Here is a 27,979-nt window from a genome sequence, read left to right as displayed (position 1 = left end):
GAAACTGAACTTTTTGAATTTTTTAATGCATCCAGTGTGTGATTTCTTTCACACTATAAAGACGTTTGTATCAGCTGGTACGCATGTTTATCATCACAATAAATGTGACAGTTTTGTATTACAAAATATACAGGCCATATTTAGGCTATACGAATCAGGTTAAAATGTTTAATTTTGTATGTTTTTTTCATGTTGCAGTGTTTTATTTATTTATTTATTTTGCATGGGTTCTACTGTATTTTAGTCAAGACAAGCAACAAAAAACAATTTAATCGATCAACCAACCAATCAATCAACTAATAAAAAACTCTTTAAATTGACCAAAGGCTCTTCCCAAGAAATGAGGAAAGAAATTATAAGATCAAAACATCCATTCAAATTTGTTTTGTGTAATTCAAGAGGACAGCAACCAAAAATTACTTTAAACAATTAATTAACTGAAAAAAGCCTTGTACGCATATTTTAATGACACTTCGCATCTCCCAAGAGATGCAGTAAAAAATAAAAGGATCAAGACCTGCATTTAAAGTGGTCAGCATTAAAACTTTCATACGCCAATTCGGATCCTCTTGTCTTATGTAGCCCACTATGTGCGATGCATTGTACGGTGCAAAACAAATAGCAAACACAATGAGAGTCCCGAGTGCTAGTCCGATCGCCCTGAGTCTGCGACGGCGTTTGATAAGAGGAAGCTTTAACAAAATACGAATAGCATTGATGTAACAAAATAAGCAAATGATCAAAGGAAGGCAGAAAAACGGCACTACAACAACCAGTCGCATTGTAAGCAGATCTTTGAGTTGCCTCGTGGAAAAGTAACTGTAACATCTAAGGTTCTGTGTGGTTAGTCATGTCTTCAGGAGTTGTGTATGTTAGTATAGCCTTGTAACCAAACACTGAAGTTATAACACATAGCATCCAGATGGCAACACATATTACTATTGCATAAGTGATCCTCCTTGGACTTCTATAATTTACCGGGAAAGCGACACACACATAGCGTTCAATGCTAATTGCTGCCAAAAACAGGCAGGTGCTGTAAATTGGCAGAAAGAACAGGAATAGATGAACCAAGCACAGGATATAGGGCATGTTCCAGATCATATTATCTGCTGCTTCTTTCATCTTTAAAGGTAGGAAGGTGAGAAAGATGAGGTCTGACACCACGAGGTTTAACATGAATATGTCAATAGGGAAAGGTTTACTGCGAATCTTGCGAATGCAGGAATAGAATGCCAATACAGAATTCGGGAAGCCGATCAGGAAAGTTATGATGTATACAGGAAGAAAAACTGCTGTGGGAACGTCTTCTGACATGGTTGTCTGTCTGCATGCAGCACTGTTCTTTAGAAAATAATCCTAGATTTTCATTTTTTGAATCACCAGCATCTGTAGGACAGACCCACACAAACAAAAATAAATGTTTAAAAATAAATTTCGGCATTGAATAAAATGACTTAAAAATACCAGGAAGTATTAATCTGTCAATGTTCGCAGTTATTTGCCCTGTTTAACAGACAAGGGCTATAGTCCTAGACAAAAATGCAAGTTTGTTCCTTCTTTACTGAAAATAAATTTCCCTACCATTTCTTAAAATATCAGTGTCAGTACAATTGTTTTCCCCCAAGATGAACACCAGTGATGTTTTTCTAAGGCACTTTAATGAAAGGAAATCAAATATCCTAATAGAAGGCATAGACCTGGCTTAAGCTAAGCATTGTGTGTGGCCTAGTGTTTTATTTATATATTTTTGACCTAACCTTACCAAGAATTATCTTTCTTTTAGTATTTCAATAAAATCAACTGTCACCATGAGTTCCGTGATGTATTTGATAGCCGACTTGACAATATAGCAACAACTTTGCATGATTTGAAAAAAATGGCGAGGCCTCAAGATGCTGGTTGATAAAATTGAAAGAGTGCATTTTTACAGTTATTAAGCAAAGGTTGTCAACAGTGAATTTGCTAACATTTATATTTTAAAAATGGAAAAATATTTACAAGGAATGAGTAACCAGCCCTAATTCTTTGACTAGCCTAGTCTATATATAATAGAAAAATATTTATGAATATTTAAAATGATACAAGTAATTAAGTTATTTTAAAAGTAAATTAAAGAGAACAGAATAGAGACCTACTCACCAAGAGTCAAGGCTACGTTTCTCATCAAGAAGTGACTTTTCACAACATGCATTATGTAGGCCTGCATTCAACATTTGATTACCATTTGTTTATCTTGCCATCAATATTGTTTTCCCTGGAATGTTTCTATTTGCAAACCACCAAAAAACAAACACTGTTTCTCTTCGTGTGAAAATAGAATCCCGTTGTTTTGCACTTTGCGAAAGTTGTGAAGCATATATTTACGAAAGAACAGAGGAAATGAGAGCATCAGTTCATGGACATCAGCGTGGCCTTTAAAAATAAACATTTTGTCATCAATAACTTACCCTCACAAATCACAATATTTTGAAATGAATGCTTCAAAATACTCTATGAACACCACGACACATACGGGTGTGTATGCCCTTTCTATACTTTCTCCTGCACAAACTCCCTGAATAAAACTCTAATTTATAATAAAAGGGAAGGCTAAATATAAATAGGGGGAAAATCATATCAGAGAACTGAAACATATTAGAAATATAAAACTATTTACAAGTTTATATTTTTAAGCAAATTTGGACAGATTCTTATTCTAGAGGCTTAGACCTTTCCAAAGATGTAGTTTGTCATGGTTATGATGGAATTGTATGGGACAATATTGAAATAAACCTCTTTGTTCCACTGCTGGAACAGTGACATTCTTTATAAAATAATTTTTGAAATTCCATTGTGAAATTGTAAAGTATACTTTAGTATTCCATCTGTGGGACAGTTAACAGGTTTGCTCTGAATAAGCATGTACATGCACCAAACACTGCCATAAGATGCCATAAGAGCAATTTAATTTGTGACAAAGTTTTACGGCAAATGGTCCCATTTCAAACTTTTTCATTACAAAAAATATTTTATAAATATTAAATGTGGCTTATTACCATTACTCAGTTCTCAAGATAATTTCAATATTTACTTTCATACAGTTATGTAGTCTAATCTACAAAATATACAGAAATTTGTATGCTGCTGCCAGTTTATTTGAAATTGGCATATTCTCATCCAACATTTCTTTTATGACCATCACAAAAACTTAATGTCTTATTCTTCATGAAGAACATGATTTTTGCGTGATAAATATGCAACTACAGTTCATGTAGCTCTCATCACAGTTCAAGGGTTGTCCTGGCAACAGACATTGTTTGGGGTGGAGCATCACAAACACGCACACAACATAGTATACCTGTTTTATAGAAGAAGCGGTTTTCCTTACTCTTTGTTTGGCATCTTTAGATTCAGTGCTGCTTGGTTATAGTCGTCACCCCGTGTGCAGTCCCTTGAAGGTTCTTGGAAGATTCCTTACCATTGCCCAAATGCCACGACCTGTAGCTGGATTTAGTTCCTCGCCTGTTGCACATTCTGTCAACTAAATCCTTTGGTGTCCATGGCGACATCATCAGCATGATCACAGGCTCCAGGAAGACGTTGCAGGAGCTGGTCAGCATGGCTTCGCTTCTCCATTCCACGTTGGTGTACTGAACAAACCCCACCACGTGAGATATGTTGTAGGGTCCATAGCAGACCACAAACACCGCCAGTGTTGAGAGTGCAATTATGAGCACCCTCCTTTTACCAACCGAGGACAAGCAAGAGCGCCTCACGAGCACTACGCAGCGCAAAGTGCAGAACGCCGACATCATCAAAGGCACCAGGAACAGAGCCAGCGACATCTCTAAACGCAACGGCACCAGAAGTTTTAACTGCTCGTGTGTGAAGTTCTCATAGCATGAGGAGGCGTTCAGTTCCGTAAATGAAACGAACTGGCCTCCTCCTTCCACAATCAAAGCAAGACCACAGTGTACAATCACCAAAGCCCACAAGATGGCACTCACCAGGCAAGAAGTTCGGGCTCTGCGGTAAATCTTGTAGGTAATGGGGTAGGCAATGCTCAGGTAGCGGCCCACGACCACGGCTGTGAGCAGAAGGCTGCTCCCGTAAAGTGAGGAGAACAGAAAGAAGCTGTAAATGGGACACACCGCAGCTGGAAGTTTCCAGCCCCGAAGGACCGTCTCGGTTACTTTGATGGGCATCCATGAGACGAGTGCCAAATTTGCTACGCACAGGTTGAGAGCGTAAACTACGTTGGGTGTGGCACCGTGTTTTCGAGCTTTCCGGACGTAGACGAAAAGAACAAGGAGGTTGGCAGGAAGTCCAAGCAGAAATGTGAAGATATAAACCAACAGAGAGAGGCAGGTGGACACGTTCACCTCCATCTTTGCAGCTTTTCTGAATAAGCTTTCTTTTGTCTTCAGCACACATAGACCAGATTCTCTTCTTTGTTGAAGAATACCAGTTCTTCAATCAAAGTATATCCACTGCTTTAGGTGTCTTCCAATCTGCATTAGGAAAAAATTGAGACCATGAAAAAAGCCTTATTTGCCTAAACTTTGTCATTTTGGCCTTTCAAGGGAGCGAGTGAAGAAATGGGGGTGTGTATGCCATGTATATAAGATGGCATTTATACACTCACGTTACCTTATTTACCCTTCGTATTCAATAATACGAAGACCAGATCATATTTCACTTTAGTCAAATGATTCAGAATAATTGGGCTGAGCAGGAAGCTGTGCCCCTCCAGCCATGATTCTCACTTTAATGGAGTGTTAAACTGTTAAAGCTGTAAAGTCAGAACACTGTTAGTGCCTCAGAGATGGAAACTGAACCTTAGGGAACATGATGCTGGCTGTCGCGTATAAGTAAATAACCTTACATTTGATCAAAAAAGCCTACTGATCGGTTCATTTTTAAGAGCAATATTGACTGATGTTATATTTAACAATACATGTCACAATACCAAACTTCAAGGTTTCTATGAATGTGTGATGAATATAAAATTAACTGTGATCTATAGTAAACTATTAAGCTGTCATTGTCTTCGATATAAAAAATTATATTTAATTTCACATTACCATTAATTGCGATTAAATATTCACACATTAAACAGTGACCTCTTTAAGAAGCACTTGAACCACTGAACTAAAATGGTAAGAATTCCCATGATCCACTTCACACAAATATTTACATTAATTGTGGTATATCCCTAATATTTATGTTGTATAATTCTCAAACAATGTTAACTCAAACAAAATAATTCACATTATTAACAAAGTGAAACTTAAATACTCCAAAAATAATGTATTCAAGTACATGCTAAACCCACTGAATACAAAATAAAACGCAACAACAAACAAATAAACAAACGCATGTTTATAAGAAAAATAAATATAACAGACAGACTGCAAATGCTGGCACCAAAATGAAACATATGGTATTAAAATACTTACTGAACATAACCAGTTGTGAGAGATCCAGATTACAGCGTAGTAATATTTGCCAAACATTAATCTGCGCTGGGATAACCTTCCTCTTCCTCTATTTTATTTCACACACACACATTCACACACACACAAGCACACACACACACACACTCCCAGTCAAAGACATTAAAAGCTTGAGGTGTAGATCATTTATAAACTCCATTAGCATTGGATGTGTGTGTAGGTTTTGTGGGACAGTGCCGAGCATGTGGATGTTTTTATGTGGGTTTAATGTTATTTGTGTGGATGTATCTAGAGCGTGTTTTACTATTCTTTTATCTGTTTAATCGCTCCTAGTCAAAGTCCAGTCTTAATAGACCTTTTCATGTGATATAAGCTTTCCTTTCGTCATATAAAATAAAACATGTCGACAGATGGACTAACAACCTTGTCGGAAAGGACTGTGAAAACAAGGCAATTTAACCACATGACACGGATGATCCACGCACAATTTGCTGCCAGCTATGAAAATAAAATCACTATCATTAACTATTAAAAACCTATAACGCTGTTTTTTTGGTTTGTTCTTTGCTCCTCTCAACCTCTCAATGAAATATGAACAGAGCAAAGCCAAACATGCATTTAAGAGGTTGAGAGTATTTTAAATATTGTTCTGTAATTCTGATGGAATGGAAGAGATTATCGAGTCACAAAAATGAATTGTCTGAATTAAACTGGTTTTACTATGAAATCTAGATTTTAAACTGAGAACCATCATAAGTAACATCTATTCACGTTGGCATCTGCCTTAAATCTTCCAAGTGACAAATAAATATCTTGATTAGATGCTCTTAAAGAAACAGTTCAAAGCCATATGTGTTTTTTGTGAATATTTTTAATATGGTTGTTTCATCATTACCATGCAAGAATCAATGAGATTTGAAGTTATCAACACACCCCTATGTTTGAACTTAGCACACTAATCATTTTGTTTACACAAATTCACAGGGTATTGATCACTTAATAAACTCAGAGTATTAATCGTTTCCTTTCAAAAGTTTATCACTTTGCTTCAGAAGACATTTATTGACCCATTGAAGTCTTACATATTAATGATTGATGGATTTAATTTTTGGAGTCGGAACATTTGATCCCATCTAAGATAATATGACAGCATTTTAATATTGAAAATCTTTATACGACTATGAAACACTAAAGAAGATATTTTGAGAAATGTCTCAGTGTTCATGTTAATAGAAGTCATAAGAGTTCAATGTTGTTTGGTTATCAACATTCTTCAACATGAAAAAAAAACATTTGGGTTGCTCTGATCACAACAGACCATCCACTAGACCAGACAAGGACGCATCTCAAGCAAAATCCAGCTTGTGTCTGCCACTAGAATTGGTTAAGGGAACTACAGCTGAAGGCAGACCCTCAGTTTGGGCAACCACAGTGAGGCGCTGTCGAGTCTGACTGCTGCGCTGTTCCAATGACAAAGCATCCTGCTTGCGAGAGAGATCCTCCATCATTTGAGCTTCATGCTGCTTCAGAGACAGTAGAGAGTGTCTGGCCAACAACAGGACAAAAACGTCACGATGATGGTGTTCATTTCAAATTTAAATACAACGAATAGACAAAACATTAGACTCACTGGGCCTGTGCTAGCTTCTGTTTTAGGGCTACGATTGTGGCCTCTAACTGTTTGGCTTCCTCCACCAACCCAAACTGTACCTGGTTATGAAACACACAGTCAGCACATGGGCATAGGCTGTAAATTAATATGTCTTTAAGTAATGTCACACAAGACTTTGACAATCATACATGTAGACGTGTTGTACTTTGTTGCATTTCTAAGTGTGCTATGGGAACCATAAATAACAAACCAACAGATGAACACTGACTTTTGATTACTAAAAACAGTAGCTCTAAAGTATGACATCACATTCTGTTGCCTGTATGCTTAAAGTCTTGTGTGACCTCATTCTTTTGAAACAATGAATGATTTACATTTGAAGTAATATATTAAATATAATGGTGCAAAACACAGGCCTTACAACATTTGCTGTTTCTTAAAACCTTCTGGGTTTTAGAGGTTACCTCATCTCTGCACAGGTCCATACCAGGTCTCTTGGTCCTGTTCTCCAGGCGGGTGTGAACCAGCTTTAAAGGAGCCATCTTGGCCTGCATATCATCCTCCAGACCATTGATGTCCTTCTCCAGCTCAGCAATTTCATCTTGAGTCTGAAAAACAGTATGACACAACCAAAGTCAAGAGGTTTCATTGACTATTCAGTAACCAGGCAGATGAAAAATACAAAAAGGGAGAATAACATTTAAATTGCATTAATGCTCGTGAAATGCATTGCATTCATCAAAAGCAACTATTATACATTGCATGCTTGTCCAATCCTTGTGAATCAAACCCATGCACTGCTATTGCAATGCTCCACCAACAATGAAGAAATCTCACAGTTTTCAGCTGCCACTGCAGTTCCTTGTGTGCTTGTTCCAGGTGATGAGTTCGCTTACGGAGAGCAAACTCCACAGCCTTTCGTTGGGCTTCCAATTCATTTTGCACCTAAGAAAGTAGAGGAATATAGAAAGGATATTCTTCAAATATTCAACTTAAGGTCCCAGGAATACATATGAGCTTTTAAACAGAGGGCTGAGCTATTAAATGTAAATGTCAGTTGTTGCACCTGTGCTCTTGTGAGGCTGCTGTTCTCTCTAATCTGCATTGAGTTGTGCATCTCTTCCTTGGCTCGGGTGATGTTGTATCGGCTGAACTGCTCCCACTGCTGGGGGGTCATGGAACTGCAGCCAACAAAACAATGCAGCTGTTTTTTAAATATGCTGCATTAAACTAACTTTCATCCATAACGTAATAAGACTTTTAGCTTTGTCTGAATGTAATCAACATGCAAATTCACCCCAAGGGAACTCTGGTAGGGTTGGGCTTCAAAGAGATCTCTGGTGACTGTGTTGTAAGAGACAAGCAGGACGTGTCCACCTCAAGGGCCTCTATTTTGTCCTGAAGGTCAATGGTCAACTGCTGGCGAACTTCCTGTAGGCGACTGATACCATCTGCCAAGATTACTAACTACCAATAGTTATTTTAAAGATAATTCAAAGATTTTATTAATGTCTCTTACCACAGCTGTTCAAAGGCTTGAGTGATGCACTGCTGAAGGACCCGCTGTGCTCCATCAATCACTTCTTCTTCCTTCTTAAGCTCAGCTTCCACCGGATCGCTGACCAGCTCCTTACCACGGCGACCCTCCCGTAGGGTCAAGCACTCTGATGTGACCTCAAGGGGCAGAACGGTGGCTGCAAGGGCACGCTCTGTGTTCTGCTTTGACTTCAACGTAACAACGCTTTAATGCTTCGTGAACACTTGACTAGAAGACTAGATTTTAATGTTATTATGGAATTAACTTGTTTGTGCTGTTTACACATTCTGGTAAGTCAGACACATAAGGTTACTTCAAGAGAAAAATCTAGTTTGAGATGTTTTTTTACCAGAGTAAGCGCATCCATTTCTGCATTCACTTCCTGTGCACACGCTTTCAGCTTTTCTTTCCAACGTGTGATGTCATCGATTCTGTCACTTAACCGCCTACTGCTGTCATAGTTATCCCAGTTTGTCTGATGAAATGAGACAAAATCAGCAAATCGAAGGAGACACGTAACACTGTCGCCTAAATCTATTTGGTCTGTCGATTAGTCTGATAGTTACCTCCAAAAATAAACATTCTTATTCACACTTATGTCATTCAAAACCTGTATATGTTTCAGTGGTTTTGTATGGAGGCTTGTTCTTTGTTTACCAAATGTTCTTTAAAATAGCTTTTTATAAAGAAAAAAAGAAAGTTGTGGAGATTGGAATGCCATGAGAATGAGAAAATGATGAGAGAATATTAATTTCTACAATATTTTAACCCTGTGAACCCATTACCTTATTGGCAGTCTCATTCCGCAGAACCCTTCCTTCCTGTCGTATCTCGTGTGAAATGTTTCTCTTGTGCTCAGCAGTGTCTGAGTTGTGTTTATTGTTGGTCACCCAGTCAGACACACTATAACGCAAGCCTGGCTTTGTGCTCAGGGTGGCCATGTTTGTTACTCTTTGGTACCATAGAAACAAGGAGAAAAATAAAATCAAATAGAAGTTTTGGTATATAGGCAAATGACTTATGTTCTGTTTATTTGCTGTGTTTTAACTTTTCTGTTTTTCCTGTTTGCCCCTATAAAGCTGCTTTGAAACAATACACATTGTGAAAAGCGCTATATAAATAAACTTGACTTGACTTGAATTTGGTGGCTTTTCATCTGACTCTACAAAATGTTTGTGAATTACATCAGCATATTTAGAGTTAAGTCATAATGGTATTCTTTGTTAAAAAAAATAAACTACCCTTTACTGTCATAGAAACAAAAGCACAAATGTTACAAATAGGAACCAAATAGGTGTTTTGGTAATCAGCCAAATGGCTTTCAATTTTAGTTGTATTATTTTTATTCAAATTGCATTTGGTTTAACAACTATACAGGTTTTATATTTTTCAATGTATAGTTCAGTTATAAAACAAAAATTATATTTGTAAATCATGTGAGAACAATGCAATAGCAAATAGAAGAAATGGAACAAGCTATTAGTAGTTGGGAGTAATATTAAACAATGTTGTAATACTCATTTAGGATAAATTACTATGTATAAGCCACATATCCAACCAGATTCCTTCTTAAAACTTTAAGTTTTATTGTTCTTAACATAATTTGTATTAATGAATGAAGCTGTATTATATAAGCACTGTATTTTTCTTTAACTACAACTTAAAAAAAACAGTGAACACCTCACAGATAATCAATGTTTCTTTTGTCAATTTTCAAGTGACTTACCGAAAAAAGGCGAAACTTGCAGACGAGTGCTGTCAGTTTGCAGTGGTCTCGGGTATGCGCGTCTCCTAGTAACGCGAACGCGTAACCGCAGCTTATTCATTATTCATTCATATACCGTAGAGACGCTCAACAATTACTCAACGACGACTTCATCATCTGTCGTGACACCTCATGACATAAGCAGCTGGAAAGCATTACTTTTTCTTATACCAAACCCGTATAAGCTGCGTCCAGCCCGGAAAGTATTTACTCGTCCTAAACAGTTTGGAAACTTTCAGACGAATGAATAATACTAAACCAATCTTGACATAATTAACAATTAAAAGAACGTAATAATATTTAATTGCATTTATTTTATCATATTTAAGTATCCAATTTTATTTAATAAAAATCTCTTTTCGATTCTCTTTACGATTTAAGCATCTCAGTTTTGATTTCCTGTTCTCAAATTTCAGTTCTATGCATACAATTGCATACAATTACTTTACAGTTACACATAAAACTATATCACATCAATCATTTTGGATTTACATCATGGTAGCAATCTGAATGAGCTTTTAGTAATTCATGTGATGAAGGACTGAGTTTCTACAAATAGTGCATCTCTGCAGTCTCCAGATGGTTTTTTATATGGTCCAGTATAATTTTTTCATTTGCTTTGTCTTTCAGGTAAAAGTGAGATCCAGGGAGCATCTGCACAGTAAAGTCACCACTTGTCATGTTCTTCCAGGCTGTAAAAATGAAGAGACACAAACTCAACTTCATGAACATGTGATAATCATATATTCTTTGTCCGGTTTGGACAAACTAAACCCTTGTCTGACAGACCTTGTAAGTCATGGGGTGTGTCCTCTTGTCCATCAAAGCATGAGACTGGACATGATAAAAAAGGTGTTGATGGTCTGCTACACCTGCCAGACATAAGAAGCCAACAGTTAAACATTTACATTGGAATGTCAATGAACATTCCTATAAGTACTTGACAAAGACGAAACTGAGTTTTTCTTTTTCTAAACATACCTATAGTTCTCTGCTACACAGATGTCGGCTTTCAGCGAGGGCAAGAAGAGTTTTACAAGCTCAGCATTGGCTAGTACCTCTGGTGGTGTTCCTCCAATAGAAATTACCCATGAAAGAAACTCCTGATCTGAAATGTGACCTGTTTTAGGTGTCTGCAGTCTTGCCTCAGACTTAGAGAAAATATTACATGTTACTTATCTAAACTTCAATACAGATTAAGGTGACATTTATAAATGCATACAAAACCTATGACACGTACATATGGTGCAGAGGCTCCGGAGAGAAATATGTGAATCGGCTCAAGATTATAAACCTTTTTTAGATGGTCGGCAAATGAAAAGCAAACCATAGCTCCGAAACTAAATGAAAAGGATAATATTAAAAACATACAAACACGATTTTAACTTGTTTTGTCTGTAATAGCACAAGTGTTGTATACCTATGTCCAAAGAGTGCGAATGGCTTCTCTTTAAGTTGTGGAAGTAGCACACTAATGAGTTCATCAAGGATTTCTTGCATATTCCTGAAAAAAGGTTCCTTGGCTCGCCCTTCTCGGCCTGGATATCTAACTGAATACACTGAAGAAGCAAACAAACAAATAAATACAATAAATAAATAAATAAATAAATTCCATTAAAACAATACAATTTTGATTTACCTTCAATGGATCTGTTCAGAGTATTGGCCCAGCGGGCATAGTGAATAGACCCTCCACCAGCCCATGGAAAACAGATGAGACGTACAGATGCATCGGGGCACTTGTTGAAACAGTTAATGACTTTTTCCATCTCTCTGAGACAAAAAACACATATATTTAGCATCCGTAGTTTTGATAAGTTTATAAAATATTGACATTAAATGCACGTTGAACTTGGAATCAATGGATATTTATAGAAGTTACAGTAAAATTATATATATATAATTTATAATATAGGAGCAATATTATACAGCCCATTTAATTCAGTTGTGAAGCTGAGAATTTTTTGGTAATTCTAAAACAGCATTCAAACGCCATGAAATCTCTTGATTTAGTAACGAAACCTAATAGTTTCAATTAGAATGATTAGGGAAATTATTTCAATTTACTAATTTTTTTGTTTTACTGCATATAAATAACATCAATACAACTTAAAACGATGAAGTTCCTCTCACGTAAAATGCTGAACACTTCCTGGACATTCTTCTTCTTCGGTAACATAACACATTTTGATCACACTGCTGCCACCTGTAGGTAAACATGTTTAGTAAATAGATTGTATTCGCAAATGTGTTAAATTAAACTGGTTTCTAATTTTAAAATTGTACATTCTCTTATATTTTACAAGCTCGTTATTTGTTCTAAGAAGTATGGCTACTTTGAATGTCATGTGTATGACAGACTATCAAGTTACGTTATATAGATTTTTTTTAAATAAATTAATACTAAATACTATTTTATAAGACGTTCGTGTATCATTTATATTCTTGAGCCCCTTATGAGTTAACAATCAAAGGCGGATCAAATAAATGACATTATAAGAGGAAGTGACGGCGTTTCCTGCAGTTGGTATTTCCTGTTGGGTCTCCCTGAGTCCCTGCCTGAACCGAGATGGTAAACCTGAAGCAAACCGGTAACAGGACCGACAGGGAATCGACGAGACGCCGGTAAACTACGACTAAAGCGGCATAAATAAAACACTCATAGTCGATTCGGTCAAGGATATTAAGCGTTCAACTTCAGATCCGAGTGTTTGTACTTCATTTATAAGAGATCCTCACTTTAGACGAGACGTTGCGGATGGTTCCAAGCGGCTGACAAACTCTGTTCCGCGGTGGCTGTTTTTAAACATATTCTTCTGAGTTTTTGGCTTGTCAGCTGATAGCAACCGTTGACCTCCGACATAGGGCCGGTGACACATTCGTGCCTTTTAGTAGACCGACTCGGTAACTATTACTGGCCGGTGGACCTCCGGCCGGCCATAGCTGAACCTCCGAGCGGCCCGCTTTGACTCACTCCCGCGGAAGGAGCCGGGTGTAGGTCAGGATTCGGATTTGTAAGTTAGAATACACCGTGGTTTTTAAGAAACACCGATATTTGATCCCTGGAGCCGGCTAGAATCCGGACAGAGACCTCATGAATGGAAATCGGAACTACAGGTAAGTCGGTCTTTTTGTTACAGATTTACTTCACTCGTTGGATGTATGACGTATCGCCTTGGTGTAACTTTGCCGTGTCCGCCAGCCGAACATCATCCACTTTTTGCAAATAAACACTCTTAATGAATTACTTCATAGACAAGAATATATGTGGCAGCTCATGAAGACATTATGCTTACACAGCAATATTTAACAACATATCAGTTTCTAGGCCGAGCAACTTCGCAGCTCTTGGACATTTGGGTGTAGCAAACAAATTTGTGGGGAGGTTTGGTCGGCGCTGGGGTTTTTTTGGCTACGAAACGCCATGTGTGGAAGATCGTGACTCACTCGCCCTGGTGACGTCACGCAACTGAGGCCCAGCTGTCACGCACAGGTGCGTCGTGCGTCAGGTGCGGCGATCGTCGAGCTGCCGGTGGGAGTTTGACGGAGGAGGGGCTAGTTTCTGTTCATTCGTTGCTATGACGACTGTCAGAGAATCGCCACTTCTTTCAGTCTGTACAGTCTAACCATTGTTTTATTGTTAATGTAATAACAACAAACATTTTATATTTTGTGTGAGTATGGCTTTTAAATTGGCACCAGTAAACCTTATTTTTTTGGTAAATTATGGTCTATATAGCCCTCATAATAAGAATAATAAGCTTTCAAATTGATCACTGATAGACCTCCATTAACCTCCAGTCTAAAACTTCAAGACATATCGGGCCATATTGAGCCCACGCTTTCTGGAATTTCAATGAAAAGTTGACTTGTGTGAACAGTCATCGAGTATTAGATCAGATCTGTGCAGACCTGTACAAGAGTGTAGGAGAGAAAACATCCATGTGTGACTTGATCAGGTGTACATGTGCCTATTTATGGAAACATCTGTTTTCCTTTTAATTGGTTGTAAGTCTTAGTAGTCTCTGTTGCCGTAGCGAGAGGGAAGCCACGTGAGTATCGCCGGCATGGCAACGGCTCACGGGGAAGTGTAAGAATCATTTGCAGTAGAATTCCCCTTACACATCTCTCAATAATAGTTTGACTTTGTAGACCCCCTTTAAAGCCCCTTTACAACAAGAGTATAACAATCCCACCCGTGTTGCTACGTGATGCTAACATCTGCCACTCAATGTGAGAAAACAGACATCAGCGCCTAGTCTCTGAAGTGGTAAGTGGAAGTGGAAAGAGTTTCCCTTAGTTTATGTCACCCACTCGGGCAAATCTAAAATAAGGCAAATTTTCACGATAAAACAGCCAATGCTATTTAGTCATATGTGGAGGAAAAATAATGAAAGTTTTAGAATATGGTTCCATAAAAAAAACATTCTGTCATGATTTATTCACCCGCATGTCATTCAAAACCTGTGCGACTATAATGTTGAACATAAAATAATTTTGGAGAAATGCCTCTGTGGGTTTGTGTCCATACAGTGGGGCTGATGTTGTTTCAAACGTTCTTCAAAATCCTTGTTTGTGTTTTTCAGAAGAAAGTCATGCAGGTTCGGAATGGCATGAGGGTGAGTAAATTTCATTTTTTGGTGAACTATCCCTTTAAAAAATTTGCCCTCGGGTCATGAGTGAGAACAATCTTTCTTTAGACGTCATAGCCAGCTGTGTGTTGGTTAGTTTTGGTTTCACATGTGTATGTATGATGATGTTTCATAACTTTGCGTGGGATATGTGTTGTGTTCATGGTTTGGTGATGCTTTGCCTTGATGCGGTGAGTGGGCATTTAGAATAAATGTTCTGATAATCCAACCTCCGCTTTAATCTTGTTTTTTTATCAAAGTCGATGTCAGGAAATGATCTGCTGAATGAAATAGGCTTCTATTAATTCCGATATTAATCACGTTACCCTGACATTTACAAATAGTACATACATGTATGTAGGAAGATGCTGGCCTTGATTTGGATTTTTTTTAAACACACCCCTATTTAAGTTCTTGCGGGGACAAGTTCTGGTTTTTTTTTTCTTTTCTGATCAGTGTTTATCATTGACGTTGAAAGTCCATCTAATATAGCAACAACTCTCGTTGATGGAAATTCCCTTTGGTTTTCACGACAGGAGCCGTTGAGGCTGCGTCCCTGTTCTCCGTCCCTCGGAGGCCTGGCTATGGCACCATGGGGAAACCCATCAAGCTGTTGGCCAACTGCTTCCAGGTGGACATCCCCAAGATGGATGTCTACCTGTATGAGGTGGACATCCAGCCGGAAAAATGCCCTCGGCGGGTTAACAGGTACCACAAATACCCAATATTAATAACTAGTAATGTAACGATTCACCGTGAGCCTGTTGAAAATCGAATAATATGTGAGAATTCAAGACGGTTGAGATGTTAATTGAGTCGCAATAAAAGTTTTGAACAGCAGGGGCCGCTGTGTTTACTGCAAACTTGGTAAATGTAGATGTGCTGATACTTCTTAAATGTAAAGAAAAGCACAGAAGTCTTTTTTGGTTGATTTGGAATATGTTTTAAAAATTGCAGTTTAGTTTTGTTTTTGACATAAAATATATTTTTGTTTTACAAATAATTGTGCAGCATTTGAGAAGTAATAAAAGGGCAGTCGTTTCATTGCTTATTTGTTTGAACTCAGTTTGTAAAAAAATAGTGAATAAATCATATGAGATCAGTATCATTCATCGCATTGTGAGTGAATCGTTACATCCCTAATAACCACAACAACAACAACAACAACAACAACAAAAAAACTTTAAATCAGAAGTTATATATTAAAGTTTCATCCCTAATAATAATAATAACAAAAATGATAAACTGTTTAAAACATAAGATATATTTAAAAGGTATTGAGAAATAAAAATGGTTTGATGGAACCCATGATGACCTCTGTTTGCTATGACCTTTCTGTTATGGCTTCTAGGGAGGTGGTGGATTCTATGGTGCAGCACTTTAAGGTAACAATCTTCGGGGACAGAAGGCCGGTCTATGATGGCAAGAAGAGCCTCTACACCGCCCAACCGTTACCAGTGGCCACAGGAGGGGTAAGTGGGCGAAAGATAATTATTCAAAGCTCCCTTGTGCCCAAATATCCCTATCTCTGAATATCCTGATCAGGCTGGTTTTCAGTAAGTAATAAAACATCTGGCAAACACGTTTATATCTGTTTGTGAAACGCCTGTAGGTGGACCTGGACGTGACCCTGCCGGGTGAAGGTGGAAAGGACAGACCGTTTAAAGTGAGCATTAGGTTTGTGTCACTGGTCAGCTGGCACATGCTGCACGAGGTTCTCACAGGGCGGAGCATGCCGGAACCTGAAGTGCTCGATAAGCCAATCAGCACCAATCCTATACACGCCGTGGATGTGGTTCTCCGCCATCTGCCCTCTATGAGGTAAGTGTCTGTTAAGAGTCTTCAGTAGTGCTGAATGTGATTATTTTTTTTCGTTGTAGATAAGTGATGAGCATAATCAGGTTAATGTAGGAGTAAACAGTGTTGCGCTGCATGTAAAAGTTTTTTTGTATCTTCTAAATACAGGTACACCCCAGTGGGACGTTCTTTTTTCTCCTCCCCCGAGGGCTATGATCACCCATTGGGTGGGGGGAGGGAGGTGTGGTTTGGGTTTCACCAATCGGTGCGACCCGCCATGTGGAAGATGATGTTGAATATTGATGGTGAGTGAGAGATGCTAAACGGAATGTAAGGGTTCCAATTATAATAGAAAAATATTGAGTGATCAGAAGTAACCGGCCACAAGTGCTTCTTTAATGTTGTAAAAGTAAATTCTGTATCACTAATATCACACAACAGAAATGTAACATTGATCAATTACTTAAAATTGAGAGTACTTTTATGGATCTTAAAGTGATAGTTAACCCCAAAATGAGAAGTCTGTCATCATTTACTCGCCCTCTTTCTTCTGCAGAACACAAAAAAGTATTTTAGAGAATGTTGGTAACTAAACAACGACGGTACCTATTCACTTGAATTGATTTTATATTCATTCAATAGAAGTGAATGGTTACCGCTGTTCTTTGTTTACCAACATTCTTTAAAATGTCTTTTGTGTTAAGAATGAAGTCAAACAGGCTTGAAATGACAAAAGGGCGAGCTAATGTTTGCAGAATACATTTTCATTTTTACTATCGCTTTAAATCCAGCTTCTAGATGTCTCTGCATATGAAGCTGATTTGTCATTTCAGCATAAAATAAGTTAAAACATTTTCCCATCCATAGTTTCTGCCACGGCATTCTACAAAGCCCAGCCGGTGATTCAGTTCATGTGTGAAGTTCTGGATATCCACAATATCGATGAGCAGCCTCGTCCCCTTACAGACTCCCACAGAGTCAAGTTCACCAAAGAGATCAAAGGTTGGTTTGCTGTGTCATGTTTGCAGACACATTTTACTTCTTCATTTCTTGATGCTCAGATTCTATATTGAATTACAGTTCTATGTTTTCTGCAGTAGATGTGCATTAGGGTTAGGTATTGATCCAGATGTTCCGATTCGATTGTCCAGCTCTGGATTCGGTTAAATGCATGCATACATAAAAAAATCGTATAGATATTAAAAAATAAATAATAGCAAGCATCAGATTACAATGGTGAATTAAAAAGAAAACGAAAGCCACAAACGTGCAGTGTTTACTCGTGGATTTTGTGGAACTGTGGCATTTGGTGATGTCACGCACTAATTAACATATTCGTGACGTAGACCAATCACAGCAGACTAGACCGTTTTACCCATCAGATCAGAGTAGACTGACATACAGGAGGGGCTTAAACGGATGAATCGCCGAACGAATCATTCAGAGTCAGTCATGAAGCATGGTAATAATAACCTTGCATGTACGTAAACTTGTGGTTGGACACTCCATAAACCAAAGTAGCACCTAAAAATCATAAATTTACTCTTTTATGATCTCTTTAAGTATGTTCAATGCTTGCGGAAATATGAAAGAAAAAAATATATTAATGGCTTTTGAAAGTCGATATTGATTGACCACATTAAAAAAAAACGATTCATCTTAAAATAGATTTTTTACACGCATTAGTCTGGATCTGAGCTGTGAAACTAACCAGTTGGGTTTTGGAGACTGTGTGGTGGTGTAAATTCGATCTCTCGTCTCTTTAGGTCTAAAGGTAGAGGTCACCCACTGCGGCACCATGCGAAGGAAGTACAGGGTGTGTAATGTTACACGCCGACCAGCCAGTCACCAGACGTAAGTGTGCCTGCATTTACAAATCATCAGAGCTCACATTTTTTAGGGAGATCTATCATGATCCTCATAACTTCTTTTACTGGGGCAGGTTTCCTCTACAGCTAGAGAACGGACAGACCGTGGAGAGAACAGTGGCACAATATTTCAGGGAAAAGTACAGCCTGCAGCTCAAGTACCCCCATATGCCCTGTCTGCAAGTGGGGCAGGAACAAAAACACACTTACCTGCCTCTAGAGGTGAGAGTCGTCATATCCGATTACTTGAAAGCTGGATAAGGGTTCTGTTCACAGATATTGTGTTTGTTACAGTCACTTTTAGAGACCCAACTTCTCAAACCTTTAAGATTCTTTGTAAAGCTCATCTATGTTGTCAGTATCCTTTAAGTATGTCCTTTTTACTCAGGTGTGCAACGTTGTGGCTGGCCAACGTTGCATTAAGAAATTAACAGACAACCAAACCTCCACCATGATCAAAGCCACGGCCCGCTCGGCCCCAGACAGACAGGAAGAGATCAGCAGACTGGTGAGTGGGTGCAGGACTCTTCGAGGACAAAGATAAGGATTGTTTTTTTCCATAGAAAGACAGAACTGTGACCGTCTGTGAAAGGAACGATGATAAGAGTTTGAGATTCTTAATGTTTTCTCTGCTGCTTTGTTTCAAAGTCAGATGTGACAACCTTTTAAGTATCCAGCATACCTGAACTTAAAGGGGCAGTTCACTCCAAAATGAAAATTCTTCATTACTTATGCAACCACACGTCATTCCAAACTCGTAACCAAACAACATCGTTCCCCGTTGACTTTCGTTGTAAAGACACAAAATCAAGGAATTCTCAAAATATATTCTTTTGTGTTGCACAGAATTTAGTCCCATAAATGTTTTGAACAACATGATGATAAATTATTTTATTTATTTATTTAAAAATTATTTTGGGGAGAACTTGAAGTCCAAAGAATTGGTCAAGAGTATACAAAACTGTAGTATAGACATTATCCTCAATGCATGTGTAAAACTCGTTCTCTTCATCCTCTTCCCCCAGGTTCGCAGTGCCAACTACAACTCGGACCCCTTCGTGCAGGAGTTCCAGTTTCGCGTACGGGACGAGATGGAGGAGGTGACGGGTCGAGTCCTGCCCGCCCCTATGCTGCAGTATGGCGGCAGGGTGAGCTCTGAACACTTCCTGGTACCCGTTCCCTTTCACTCATGCGCCGCACGTGTTGTGTTTGTGTAGGAGGATAGATTTGAGTCTTGTTAAGGTGGTTAAGTAACTTTATGACTGTTTGCATGTGGTGAGTTTTTTTCTGGGCTGCATTTCCCAAATGCATCATAACCTTAAGTAGTCTTGATGAGAACCATAGTCACCAATTGAGCTACGATCAACGTAGGCTTGAAATGCTTTTGGGAAACGCAGCCCGGATTTGTTTGTTGTGTGTTGCTTCACGCTTTTGCATATGGAAAATGTGTTTTGATGGGTTTTTTGGTGTTGTGATTGTGTGGCTGTTAATAAGTTGTTTAATATATGATTTTAATTAAAGAGTTAAATTATATTAAACAATATATTCAAAAGCTTATTAAAATCGTATATTAAATATAACATAACACTTTTAATTTAAATAAATACAAAAAATAAAAATAATTAATAAATCATCATTTTAATATAGTCAATGAAACTAAACAAAAATTTGCAGAATATCACAATTGACCTATTAGCATTAAGTTGCATTGTTAGTTTGCATATTATTCAAATGTAAGGCATAGGGCTGTCAAATGATTAATCGCGATAAATCGCATCCAGAATAATGTTGATGTTTATGTAATATATGTCGGTGTACTATGCATATTAATTTTGTATTTATTTACACATACACATAAATGCATATATTTATGAATGAAATATATAACAATTAATAACATTGATATAGAGTTTCAATTACTTTTTTATATAAATAATTACATTTAAATATTTCCTAATTATGTATACAAGTACGTGTTTATGTTTATAAATACAAAATTAATATGCACAGAACACAGAAATATATTATGTAAACACAAACATTTATTCTGGATGCGATTAATAGTGATTAATCGTTTGACAGCCCTCTAATAGTAAATATTAATATGAAGAAAAAAAATATCTAAATTGTACAATATTTCAAAATTTACTTGTTGGGTGTTATGGAGCATTTACTTTACCAGTTTGACCAGATCATCCTTTACATGTGTGTCTTATAGAATCGCACAGTAGCCACCCCGAGTCATGGAGTGTGGGACATGAGAGGCAAACAGTTTCACACTGGAGTCGAGATCAAGATGTGGGCCATCGCCTGTTTCGCCACTCAGAGACAATGCCGAGAAGAAGTTCTCAAGTACAGCGTTTTCCATCTCTTGTTTATTAACATATCAACCTAATGTTCATGGTATTAAATCAGATGTTTTTTCCCCAGGGGCTTCACAGACCAGCTCCGCAAGATCTCAAAGGATGCTGGGATGCCCATACAAGGCCAGCCATGTTTCTGCAAGTATGCTCAGGGAGCAGATAACGTTGAACCCATGTTCCGTCACCTGAAGAACACCTACGCTGGACTTCAGCTCATCATTGTCATACTGCCTGGAAAAACCCCTGTTTATGGTAATGATACCAGACGACAGTTCTTCAAGACAGTTCTTCTGTTTTGCTAAAGTTTGTGATGTCTTTCTCCAGCTGAGGTGAAGCGTGTTGGAGACACACTTTTGGGAATGGCCACCCAGTGTGTGCAGGTAAAGAACGTAGTGAAGACGTCCCCCCAGACCCTCTCCAACCTCTGCCTCAAAATCAACGTCAAGCTGGGCGGCATTAACAACATACTGGTGCCACACCAGCGGTAAGTAAACATGAATAAAATCTTTCCTCAAAGGAATTTTTATATCTCTTGATTTCCTAAACATGAAGTTGTTTGCCTGCTGAGGTCATGGTGGTAAAACTGCAAATAATATTGTTTATAATATTGAATAATATAATTCTGTTTTTTTATTGTTTTCCAGCCCTTCTGTTTTCCAGCAACCAGTCATCTTTCTGGGAGCTGATGTCACACATCCACCTGCAGGAGATGGGAAAAAACCCTCTATTGCAGCTGTAAGCCCCCAAAATCTACATTTATAGAGCGAAATAATAACAGCTTGATAAAATCTCACATTTTTTAAATACATTGATGTTTGACAAAGAATTTGCAGCTTTTTTAAATATCACCAATTGACTCACCCTTGTGTTGTCCAAACCGACACGCTTTTATTTTAAACACAACATTTTAACTTCATTTTTCCAAATATAATAATTTAAATTAAATGTGCCTGTCAAATAGGTGGTAATGTTAGAAACATTTCAGTAAGGTCTTCCTTTGTCCCAATCTTTTGTTCTGGGCAGGTGGTGGGCAGTATGGACGCTCACCCCAGCAGGTACTGCGCTACAGTCCGTGTGCAGAGGCCCAGGCAGGAAGTCATCCAGGACCTGGCGTCCATGGTGCGAGAGCTGCTCATTCAGTTCTACAAATCCACCCACTACAAACCTACCAGAATCATCTTTTATAGAGATGGAGTGTCTGAGGGACAGTTCAGACAGGTGAGGCTCTCTTGCATAAAAATGTTATCCTCTTCTCAATTAAAACCCAAATGCAATTACTTTCTTCATACAACCCAAGTAAATACATTTTCATTTTTGAATAAACTGTTCCTTTAAAAAACATATCTGCAATGGTGCCTTAACGTAGCATCTTTTGTTTCTAGGTCCTGTACTACGAATTGTTGGCCATTCGTGAAGCCTGTATCAGTCTTGAGAAGGAATATCAACCCGGCATCACATACATTGTCGTCCAGAAACGCCACCACACGCGGCTCTTCTGCGCCGACCGCACTGAGAGAGTAAGTCAGAGATCTCCAGACACTTGGAAATATTGTTTAATTTCCCTTTATAGCTTGCTGTATCACTTCCATTTTTTGTTTTAAAGGTGGGCCGAAGTGGAAACATTCCAGCTGGCACCACAGTGGATACCGACATTACCCATCCTTATGAATTTGACTTTTATCTTTGCAGTCATGCTGGAATACAGGTATGAACACACAGCTCAAAAACGTTTCACGTTTGTATCATTCTGTTATACTGCATTTCTTGTGCAGTCAAAATAAAGAACTAAAATGATGTGTATGACACTGAATTGTTAAGCCTGTTGTAATGATACAGCAAACACCCCGGTAAAATGAGCATCATTTAGTGTTTGTTATCATTTAACTCAGGGTACGAGCCGACCTTCACACTACCATGTGCTGTGGGACGACAACTGCTTTACAGCTGATGAGTTCCAGCTCTTGACCTACCAGCTGTGCCACACGTACGTGCGCTGCACCCGCTCCGTCTCCATCCCCGCGCCAGCCTACTATGCCCATCTTGTTGCCTTCAGAGCCCGTTACCATTTAGTGGACAAAGAGCACGACAGGTAGGGTTGACTTGTTTTTTTTTTCGTTGGGAGTAATGAAATTTGAATGGCTTGTACATTGGTAAATGTCTGATTTGCTTAGGCAAATGTAGGTTGCCTAAAGAATTTATTGGGTTTGGGTTCTAGATCAATTTTAACCGGCTTCCTGTCCCAAACTGTTTGTTCGTTTATCTTTAAGTGAATCTTCTTAAAATGATTTGCTTTCCTTTATTATGCAGCAAAAGCTATTTTAACATCATACACCATAAAAGGCAGACTCCATTTCATCCACTTAGTTTTAAATCCTCCCAAAAAATGACTTCACTACATAAAATGTGTTTCCCTTAAATGTTCGTATAAAAGTTATCATTTTAAATTCCGAATAAAGGGTCTCTGATCACTTCTCTTGTTTTTCACAGTGCTGAAGGAAGTCACGTGTCAGGCCAGAGCAACGGTCGAGACCCCCAGGCCCTGGCCAAAGCCGTACAGATCCATCACGACACTTTGAGGACCATGTACTTCGCTTAGCCCCGCCTTTGTTTTTTTTTAACCAATCATCATGCACTTAGCTGCGGAGGGCATCTCCCAATCACAAGCTGCTAAGCTGCTCAAAAGAACCAAATGTAACCGATCTTAGAGGAGGAATACAGCACTGTTATGCAATAGACAACGGCCAATTTTTTCACTGCTGCTTCGCTCGCCGATTATTGGTCTGTTTCATTGTTTTTAATGTGTCGATTTAGCAGCTATACTGTACCATTATTTATTAGATTCGTAGATCTGTTTAACGGTTCATTTTGCCTGCGTAGGTCACAAAACCAATCAGAGAATAATGCAGTGTTATGTGTTATGGAAGGTGCGATTTGAGTCAAGTAGATTTCTGCTTCAGTGATCAGAGTCATTTGGTTATTACCGGCAGATGTGTCTGGAGCACATTATGAAACTAATCTTTCTCGGGTAATGGAGCGCCTGGTTTCAGATGAGTATTTTTCTTTTATCTAGCCAAGATGCTTGAGGAATGCCACTAGAGAGCAGTACAAAGTTTGCAATTGGCTGTTGACACTTTAGATCTTTGACTGTTGCTTTTAAACATTTGCTTTGTCGCTATTCTGAGATCAGTTTTGCTGTCATTTCTACCTGTACGGATGAAAGCTTTTCTCAGCCAAACCTATTGCAGCATCTGCAAAAAAGAAGACGACCTCTTCCTGGAATGTCATTCCATTCCAACAAGATCTGCTCCTTTGCATCCCATTTACATCTCAACATCTCTGCTTTCAAGGCTCACCCTTCCTTCCAAATCCTTTTTTTTGTGGAGTTAAGTGTATTCTGTATACCTTTGTGATATATTAACTTTCTGGTCTGCATGGAAAATTCTTCACTTGCCATTTTGCCCTACCGCGCTGTTCCTCTAGCCCTACTCCGTAGCTCACTTATTAAGCGAGGTTGACAGATTAGCTAAGGGCTGTTACACCGTTGAAGAGGAACTTTGAACTCCATTGAGTCTCTAATTGGTGAGAAATTTCCATGAAGTCGACGATAGGTTTATATATGTGCGTTAACTCTCGGGTGCCTCATTCTGTCCAGGCGCCCCTATGACGGAAGCAGTCGGAGCGCGCGACCATAACAATGAATATGTACGCACGTATTGTTCTACTCGGAGGCCTACATTCAGAAATTTTCTATTAAGCACAGGTTTATGGTTCTTGAGGTTATTAATGGTTTTCGAAGCTACATTGTCAGTAACGCATCTGTTAATGATGTATTTAACTTATTTTCAGTTGTCTTTCCTGTTGTTCCCCTGTGAACTCTGACAAACACTGTCCTGTAAGCCTTGTAGTGCAATAAGCCAATTTTTGTAGGCTCTGTTGTAGACTGCATGCTACAATGCAAACCGAACCTTATAATAGAAGGCTTTCATTTTAAAAAGGTTATGTTCGATGTTGAGAACTTGAATGCCACGGGTGTCCAAACAAAGCAACTGATGTGTTAAAGAGGGTTAAAGGGTGGTTTTACATGTTAGAATTGCATTTACTACCCTCAGCACACATGGTTGTGCCCGCATGTTGAAAAGGCTCCGAGATCTGGAGCAGACCATCCGTGTAAAACGTAAATTGAGATAAAGTGCCTGTTTTATGGAAGATATCATTAAATATTTAAAAACGTAGCCCAACCCAAGTGAATTTAAAGTAATGTGGCATGTACGTAATGTCTGACAGATATTTAGCTGTGTAAACCGATGTCAAGGTTTATTGAAATGTTAAACTAATGTAGGACTGACAGAAAGTCCCAGCTCCCATTCTTTTGAACATTTTGTTAAATTTCCGAGATTTCTTTTGATTCTCAATTCTATAATCCCCGCTATCCTTGAAGTCCCTTGTGAATTCAACTACATTCCACACAGACCAAACCAATGTGCCTCCAAATTCAGGGGATGTCCATTTTAAAAGCATTTGGATTGTAGTGGGTGGAGAGTGATCGCTCTGTGACCTCCGGCACTCTTTAAAGTCGCCCGTACTGTGAATGGCACTGCGGTCTTTTTGCTCTGTACCCACAAATACGTGTCGACCGGCGTAGCTGCTATTTTACATAACACTTTGACATCTACTTTTATATTTGGAGAGATAGCAAGCGAGATCCTGTGAAAAATGACTGACATATTGCTGCACTTCGTCGATGTTTAAAAAGCTGTACCGTCTTAGATTGGGCGAAACGCTCAAGGTGCTAAAAGGTTGTGATGCTGTAATTCGAAGGATCTCAGCCACACTAATATGTCAACTGTTCGGTATTTAAACTTCTCAAATGAATTGTTCGGGAAAATAATTTTTAAACGCACTGGACTGTTTAGAGATTTCGTACTTTTGGTGTTTTAAGTGTGTTTTGTTATCTTGACGATTTTTGGAAATTCATTTCGTTGGCCAATTCAACCATGTTTTTCATTATAGGTACAACCAAATGGTTTGGATTTTGAATCATTAAATGTTTTAATTGGTTAACTGGAAAAATTCAGCTCTTTTACACACTCTTTGCGCTAGCGTTGAATGGCTTCGGTGCTCTTTTTTCTTTGTTTTAATGGCTTTGAGAAATATGACTTCCCTTTACCAGCATTTAAATTGACTTGAATAAGAGAAGTGATCGGGTAAATTGCAGATATGCGTTTGGCTGTAGGTGTAGTGTGATGAAATCTAGCCATCTGAACTTGCCACGGAATAAGTAAGGCCTTTAGGTGGGGCATTGCATGGGGGTGGGGCGTTCTGGTTTGTGGGCGTGGCTTCTCTCATGAACCGTGACATGCCTTTAGAGCTGGATTGCGGATACCTTAAAAGCGTTTTTAATTCAGATGACAGATATATTTGTATATTTTTAAAGAACAGAACTGCATAATGCACATCAGTTATTTTTGCTAACAAAGTCTATGGAAGTTTAAGCAGAAAATGATAATAGTGATGTTAATCGTGACTAATATAAATTGGGACTATATGTGATATGCAATAGACTATTAACGAGTAGATTTGTCTTTGTTTTTTTTCAAAAGTTGTTTGTGAGTTTTTTCTGTAAAATTTGAGTTGTCTTATGAAAGAAATAATGTTGTTCAACAAAGGGAGTGAACCTTCAGTTTCTTTAATACATTTAATACTTAAACATGAAGGTACGGCCTCAAACATTTCCATTTCGGTTAAGTGTTGGGTGATTAGCACACGCACGTAAAAAAAGGCCTGTTGGCTACTAACCCCTTTGTCTTGTTATTGGTGTCTGTTTCCTTCGAGCTTCGAGTATTTACCGCTTCTCTTTGTTTCAGTCGCTTTGTTGAGGTGTTTAGTTAGTGGAATGTGCCTTTTCTGGTGGTGCTGTTATCAGACAGGATATTAAGACGTTTTTAGGGCCCAACAAGCCTATATTAAATTTAGTATATATTTATATGATATACTGTATAATGTGTGTTCAAGAGTGTTAAAACTGTAGGTGTGGGTGTGATTGTGCCTCTTTATTCGCCAAGAAGACGTCGGATTACAGAGCTTGCCAGTAAAAGGGTCTCTGGACCAAACTTTTTTTTTAGAATTCGGCACTGCTCTCAGATCATGCACTGACAGACAGATTACTGTACAAAGCCTGGAAACATCCCAAATACACACTTGTAGTTTTATTTATTTTCTATCTCAAAACCATTTCCAACAATCGGTGTCAAATCACTTTTCTCTGTATGTGACGAAATAGCAATAAAGTAATTCACAACGTCACTAATACTTAACCTGAAATACAGTAGGAGAGAGTTTTGCATAAATTGGTCATCCAACTCTTTGGATTCAACTGTTACTTTATTATCAAGGTTAACTGAATCAGGAATTCTCCAAAGTCAACGGTCGGTCCGATCTTTCCATTACAATGCAACACACATTCAACATTCTGGTGTTATGGTTTAGTTCTAGTGTGATAAAATAAAATGAATTGACAACAGAACTGTCTTGTTTTAAAAATATTAGTCAGTTTTATTTTATCTCCGCTTTTTCTAAGTCTTTCATTTGGGTCTTTTTATTTGGCTGTTCTATTTAATTATCAATATTTTTAAGTATATGTATGCAAACTTTAAATATGTATTTTAAACTGTTTGTCTTGGACAAAAATTATGCATATGAATAAATATTAAATTGACATGTTTTTGTTCGTTGTATTCTATAAGGAACCTGAATTTGTTCCGGGCAGGGTGAGCAGTGACGTTGATAAGAGAAAATAACTTTTTTCTATTCATTTCTAAAAGGGAATTGCATGGTTCAGTGAAACCCAGATGTAGCATAGCATGTCTATATGGACAGAGCTAAAATATCATTTACATTACATGATAAAACAAATTAATATCCATTCTCAAAATTATTTTAAGCATCTGTACATGCATACTATAAGACTA

General features: G+C 38.2%; 5 protein-coding genes across 10 annotated transcripts; 1 reads left to right on the top strand and 4 right to left on the bottom strand.

The window, feature by feature from the left end:
• Nucleotides 1–416: 416 nt before the first annotated feature.
• si:dkey-211g8.7 (uncharacterized protein LOC794123 homolog) lies at nucleotides 417–2,188 on the bottom strand. Its single transcript, XM_056742234.1, is given in 3 exon segments — nucleotides 417–843; nucleotides 845–1,389; nucleotides 2,143–2,188. Coding segments are annotated over 2 exon segments (900 nt in total). The 5' UTR covers nucleotides 1,318–1,389; nucleotides 2,143–2,188.
• Nucleotides 2,189–3,392: 1,204 nt separating this feature from the next.
• si:dkey-211g8.9 (free fatty acid receptor 3) lies at nucleotides 3,393–4,370 on the bottom strand. Its single transcript, XM_056742233.1, has one exon. It carries the CDS (start codon nucleotides 4,368–4,370, stop codon nucleotides 3,393–3,395), a length of 978 nt encoding a protein of 325 aa, XP_056598211.1.
• Nucleotides 4,371–6,316: 1,946 nt separating this feature from the next.
• Nucleotides 6,317–10,498, bottom strand: tekt2 (tektin 2 (testicular)). Its single transcript, XM_056742178.1, has 10 exons — nucleotides 10,314–10,498; nucleotides 9,373–9,538; nucleotides 8,937–9,062; nucleotides 8,570–8,775; nucleotides 8,348–8,491; nucleotides 8,117–8,231; nucleotides 7,888–7,995; nucleotides 7,515–7,658; nucleotides 7,069–7,148; nucleotides 6,317–6,983 (listed from the first exon to the last, which is right to left on the bottom strand). Exons 2-10 carry the CDS (start codon nucleotides 9,526–9,528, stop codon nucleotides 6,785–6,787), a joined length of 1,278 nt encoding a protein of 425 aa, XP_056598156.1. The 5' UTR covers nucleotides 9,529–9,538; nucleotides 10,314–10,498; the 3' UTR covers nucleotides 6,317–6,784.
• Nucleotides 10,499–10,646: 148 nt separating this feature from the next.
• On the bottom strand, nucleotides 10,647–13,817 carry olah (oleoyl-ACP hydrolase). Of its 3 annotated transcripts, XM_056742179.1 has the most exons (8): nucleotides 13,800–13,817; nucleotides 12,486–12,558; nucleotides 11,992–12,125; nucleotides 11,773–11,911; nucleotides 11,593–11,692; nucleotides 11,334–11,503; nucleotides 11,142–11,224; nucleotides 10,647–11,044 (listed from the first exon to the last, which is right to left on the bottom strand). In XM_056742179.1, the coding sequence occupies exons 2-8, from the start codon at nucleotides 12,536–12,538 to the stop codon at nucleotides 10,902–10,904; spliced, it is 822 nt and encodes a 273-aa protein (XP_056598157.1). In that variant the 5' UTR covers nucleotides 12,539–12,558; nucleotides 13,800–13,817; the 3' UTR covers nucleotides 10,647–10,901. The 3 variants fall into 3 exon arrangements, with proteins under 3 accessions (XP_056598157.1, XP_056598159.1, XP_056598158.1); XM_056742181.1 differs by lacking the exon at nucleotides 13,800–13,817 and having other exon boundaries at nucleotides 12,462–12,491; XM_056742180.1 differs by lacking the exons at nucleotides 12,486–12,558; nucleotides 13,800–13,817 and adding an exon at nucleotides 12,459–12,475.
• Nucleotides 12,905–27,726, top strand: ago3b (argonaute RISC catalytic component 3b). Of its 4 annotated transcripts, none has more exons than XM_056742173.1 (20): nucleotides 12,905–13,469; nucleotides 14,939–14,971; nucleotides 15,520–15,691; nucleotides 16,335–16,455; nucleotides 16,596–16,804; nucleotides 16,949–17,085; nucleotides 17,648–17,782; nucleotides 18,547–18,634; nucleotides 18,723–18,870; nucleotides 19,037–19,156; nucleotides 19,674–19,796; nucleotides 20,867–21,000; nucleotides 21,079–21,263; nucleotides 21,336–21,495; nucleotides 21,656–21,746; nucleotides 22,035–22,229; nucleotides 22,394–22,528; nucleotides 22,615–22,716; nucleotides 22,901–23,100; nucleotides 23,499–27,726. In XM_056742173.1, the coding sequence occupies exons 1-20, from the start codon at nucleotides 13,451–13,453 to the stop codon at nucleotides 23,605–23,607; spliced, it is 2,616 nt and encodes an 871-aa protein (XP_056598151.1). In that variant the 5' UTR covers nucleotides 12,905–13,450; the 3' UTR covers nucleotides 23,608–27,726. The 4 variants fall into 4 exon arrangements, with proteins under 4 accessions (XP_056598151.1, XP_056598150.1, XP_056598153.1 ...); XM_056742172.1 differs by having other exon boundaries at nucleotides 19,674–19,817; XM_056742175.1 differs by lacking the exon at nucleotides 14,939–14,971.
• The last annotated feature ends 253 nt before the right edge of the window (nucleotides 27,727–27,979 follow it).

The sequence above is a fragment of the Triplophysa dalaica genome, chromosome 25 (assembly GCF_015846415.1).
Source record: "Triplophysa dalaica isolate WHDGS20190420 chromosome 25, ASM1584641v1, whole genome shotgun sequence".
Lineage (NCBI taxonomy): Eukaryota > Metazoa > Chordata > Actinopteri > Cypriniformes > Nemacheilidae > Triplophysa > Triplophysa dalaica.
The sequence above is the reverse complement of the archived record's forward strand: the minus strand, read 5'-3'. Positions and strand labels throughout refer to the sequence as shown.

Coding starts and splice junctions, on each gene's coding strand:
- ago3b (XM_056742172.1), top strand. Junction 18,635..18,722: donor CGACCAGCCAGTCACCAGAC/GTAAGTGTGCCT, acceptor TTACTGGGGCAG/GTTTCCTCTACAGCTAGAGA. Junction 21,496..21,655: donor ATACTGGTGCCACACCAGCG/GTAAGTAAACAT, acceptor ATTGTTTTCCAG/CCCTTCTGTTTTCCAGCAAC.
- tekt2 (XM_056742178.1), bottom strand. CDS start 9,528: ATGGCCACCCTGAGCACAAAGCCAGGCTTGCGTTATAGTGTGTCTGAC. Junction 9,063..9,372: donor GGAATGAGACTGCCAATAAG/GTAATGGGTTCA, acceptor TCATTTCATCAG/ACAAACTGGGATAACTATGA. Junction 8,492..8,569: donor CAAGCCTTTGAACAGCTGTG/GTAAGAGACATT, acceptor AGATGGTATCAG/TCGCCTACAGGAAGTTCGCC.
- si:dkey-211g8.9 (XM_056742233.1), bottom strand. CDS start 4,370: ATGGAGGTGAACGTGTCCACCTGCCTCTCTCTGTTGGTTTATATCTTC.
- olah (XM_056742179.1), bottom strand. CDS start 12,538: ATGTGTTATGTTACCGAAGAAGAAGAATGTCCAGGAAGTGTTCAGCAT. Junction 11,912..11,991: donor TCTGAACAGATCCATTGAAG/GTAAATCAAAAT, acceptor TTGCTTCTTCAG/TGTATTCAGTTAGATATCCA. Junction 11,045..11,141: donor CACACCCCATGACTTACAAG/GTCTGTCAGACA, acceptor TCATTTTTACAG/CCTGGAAGAACATGACAAGT.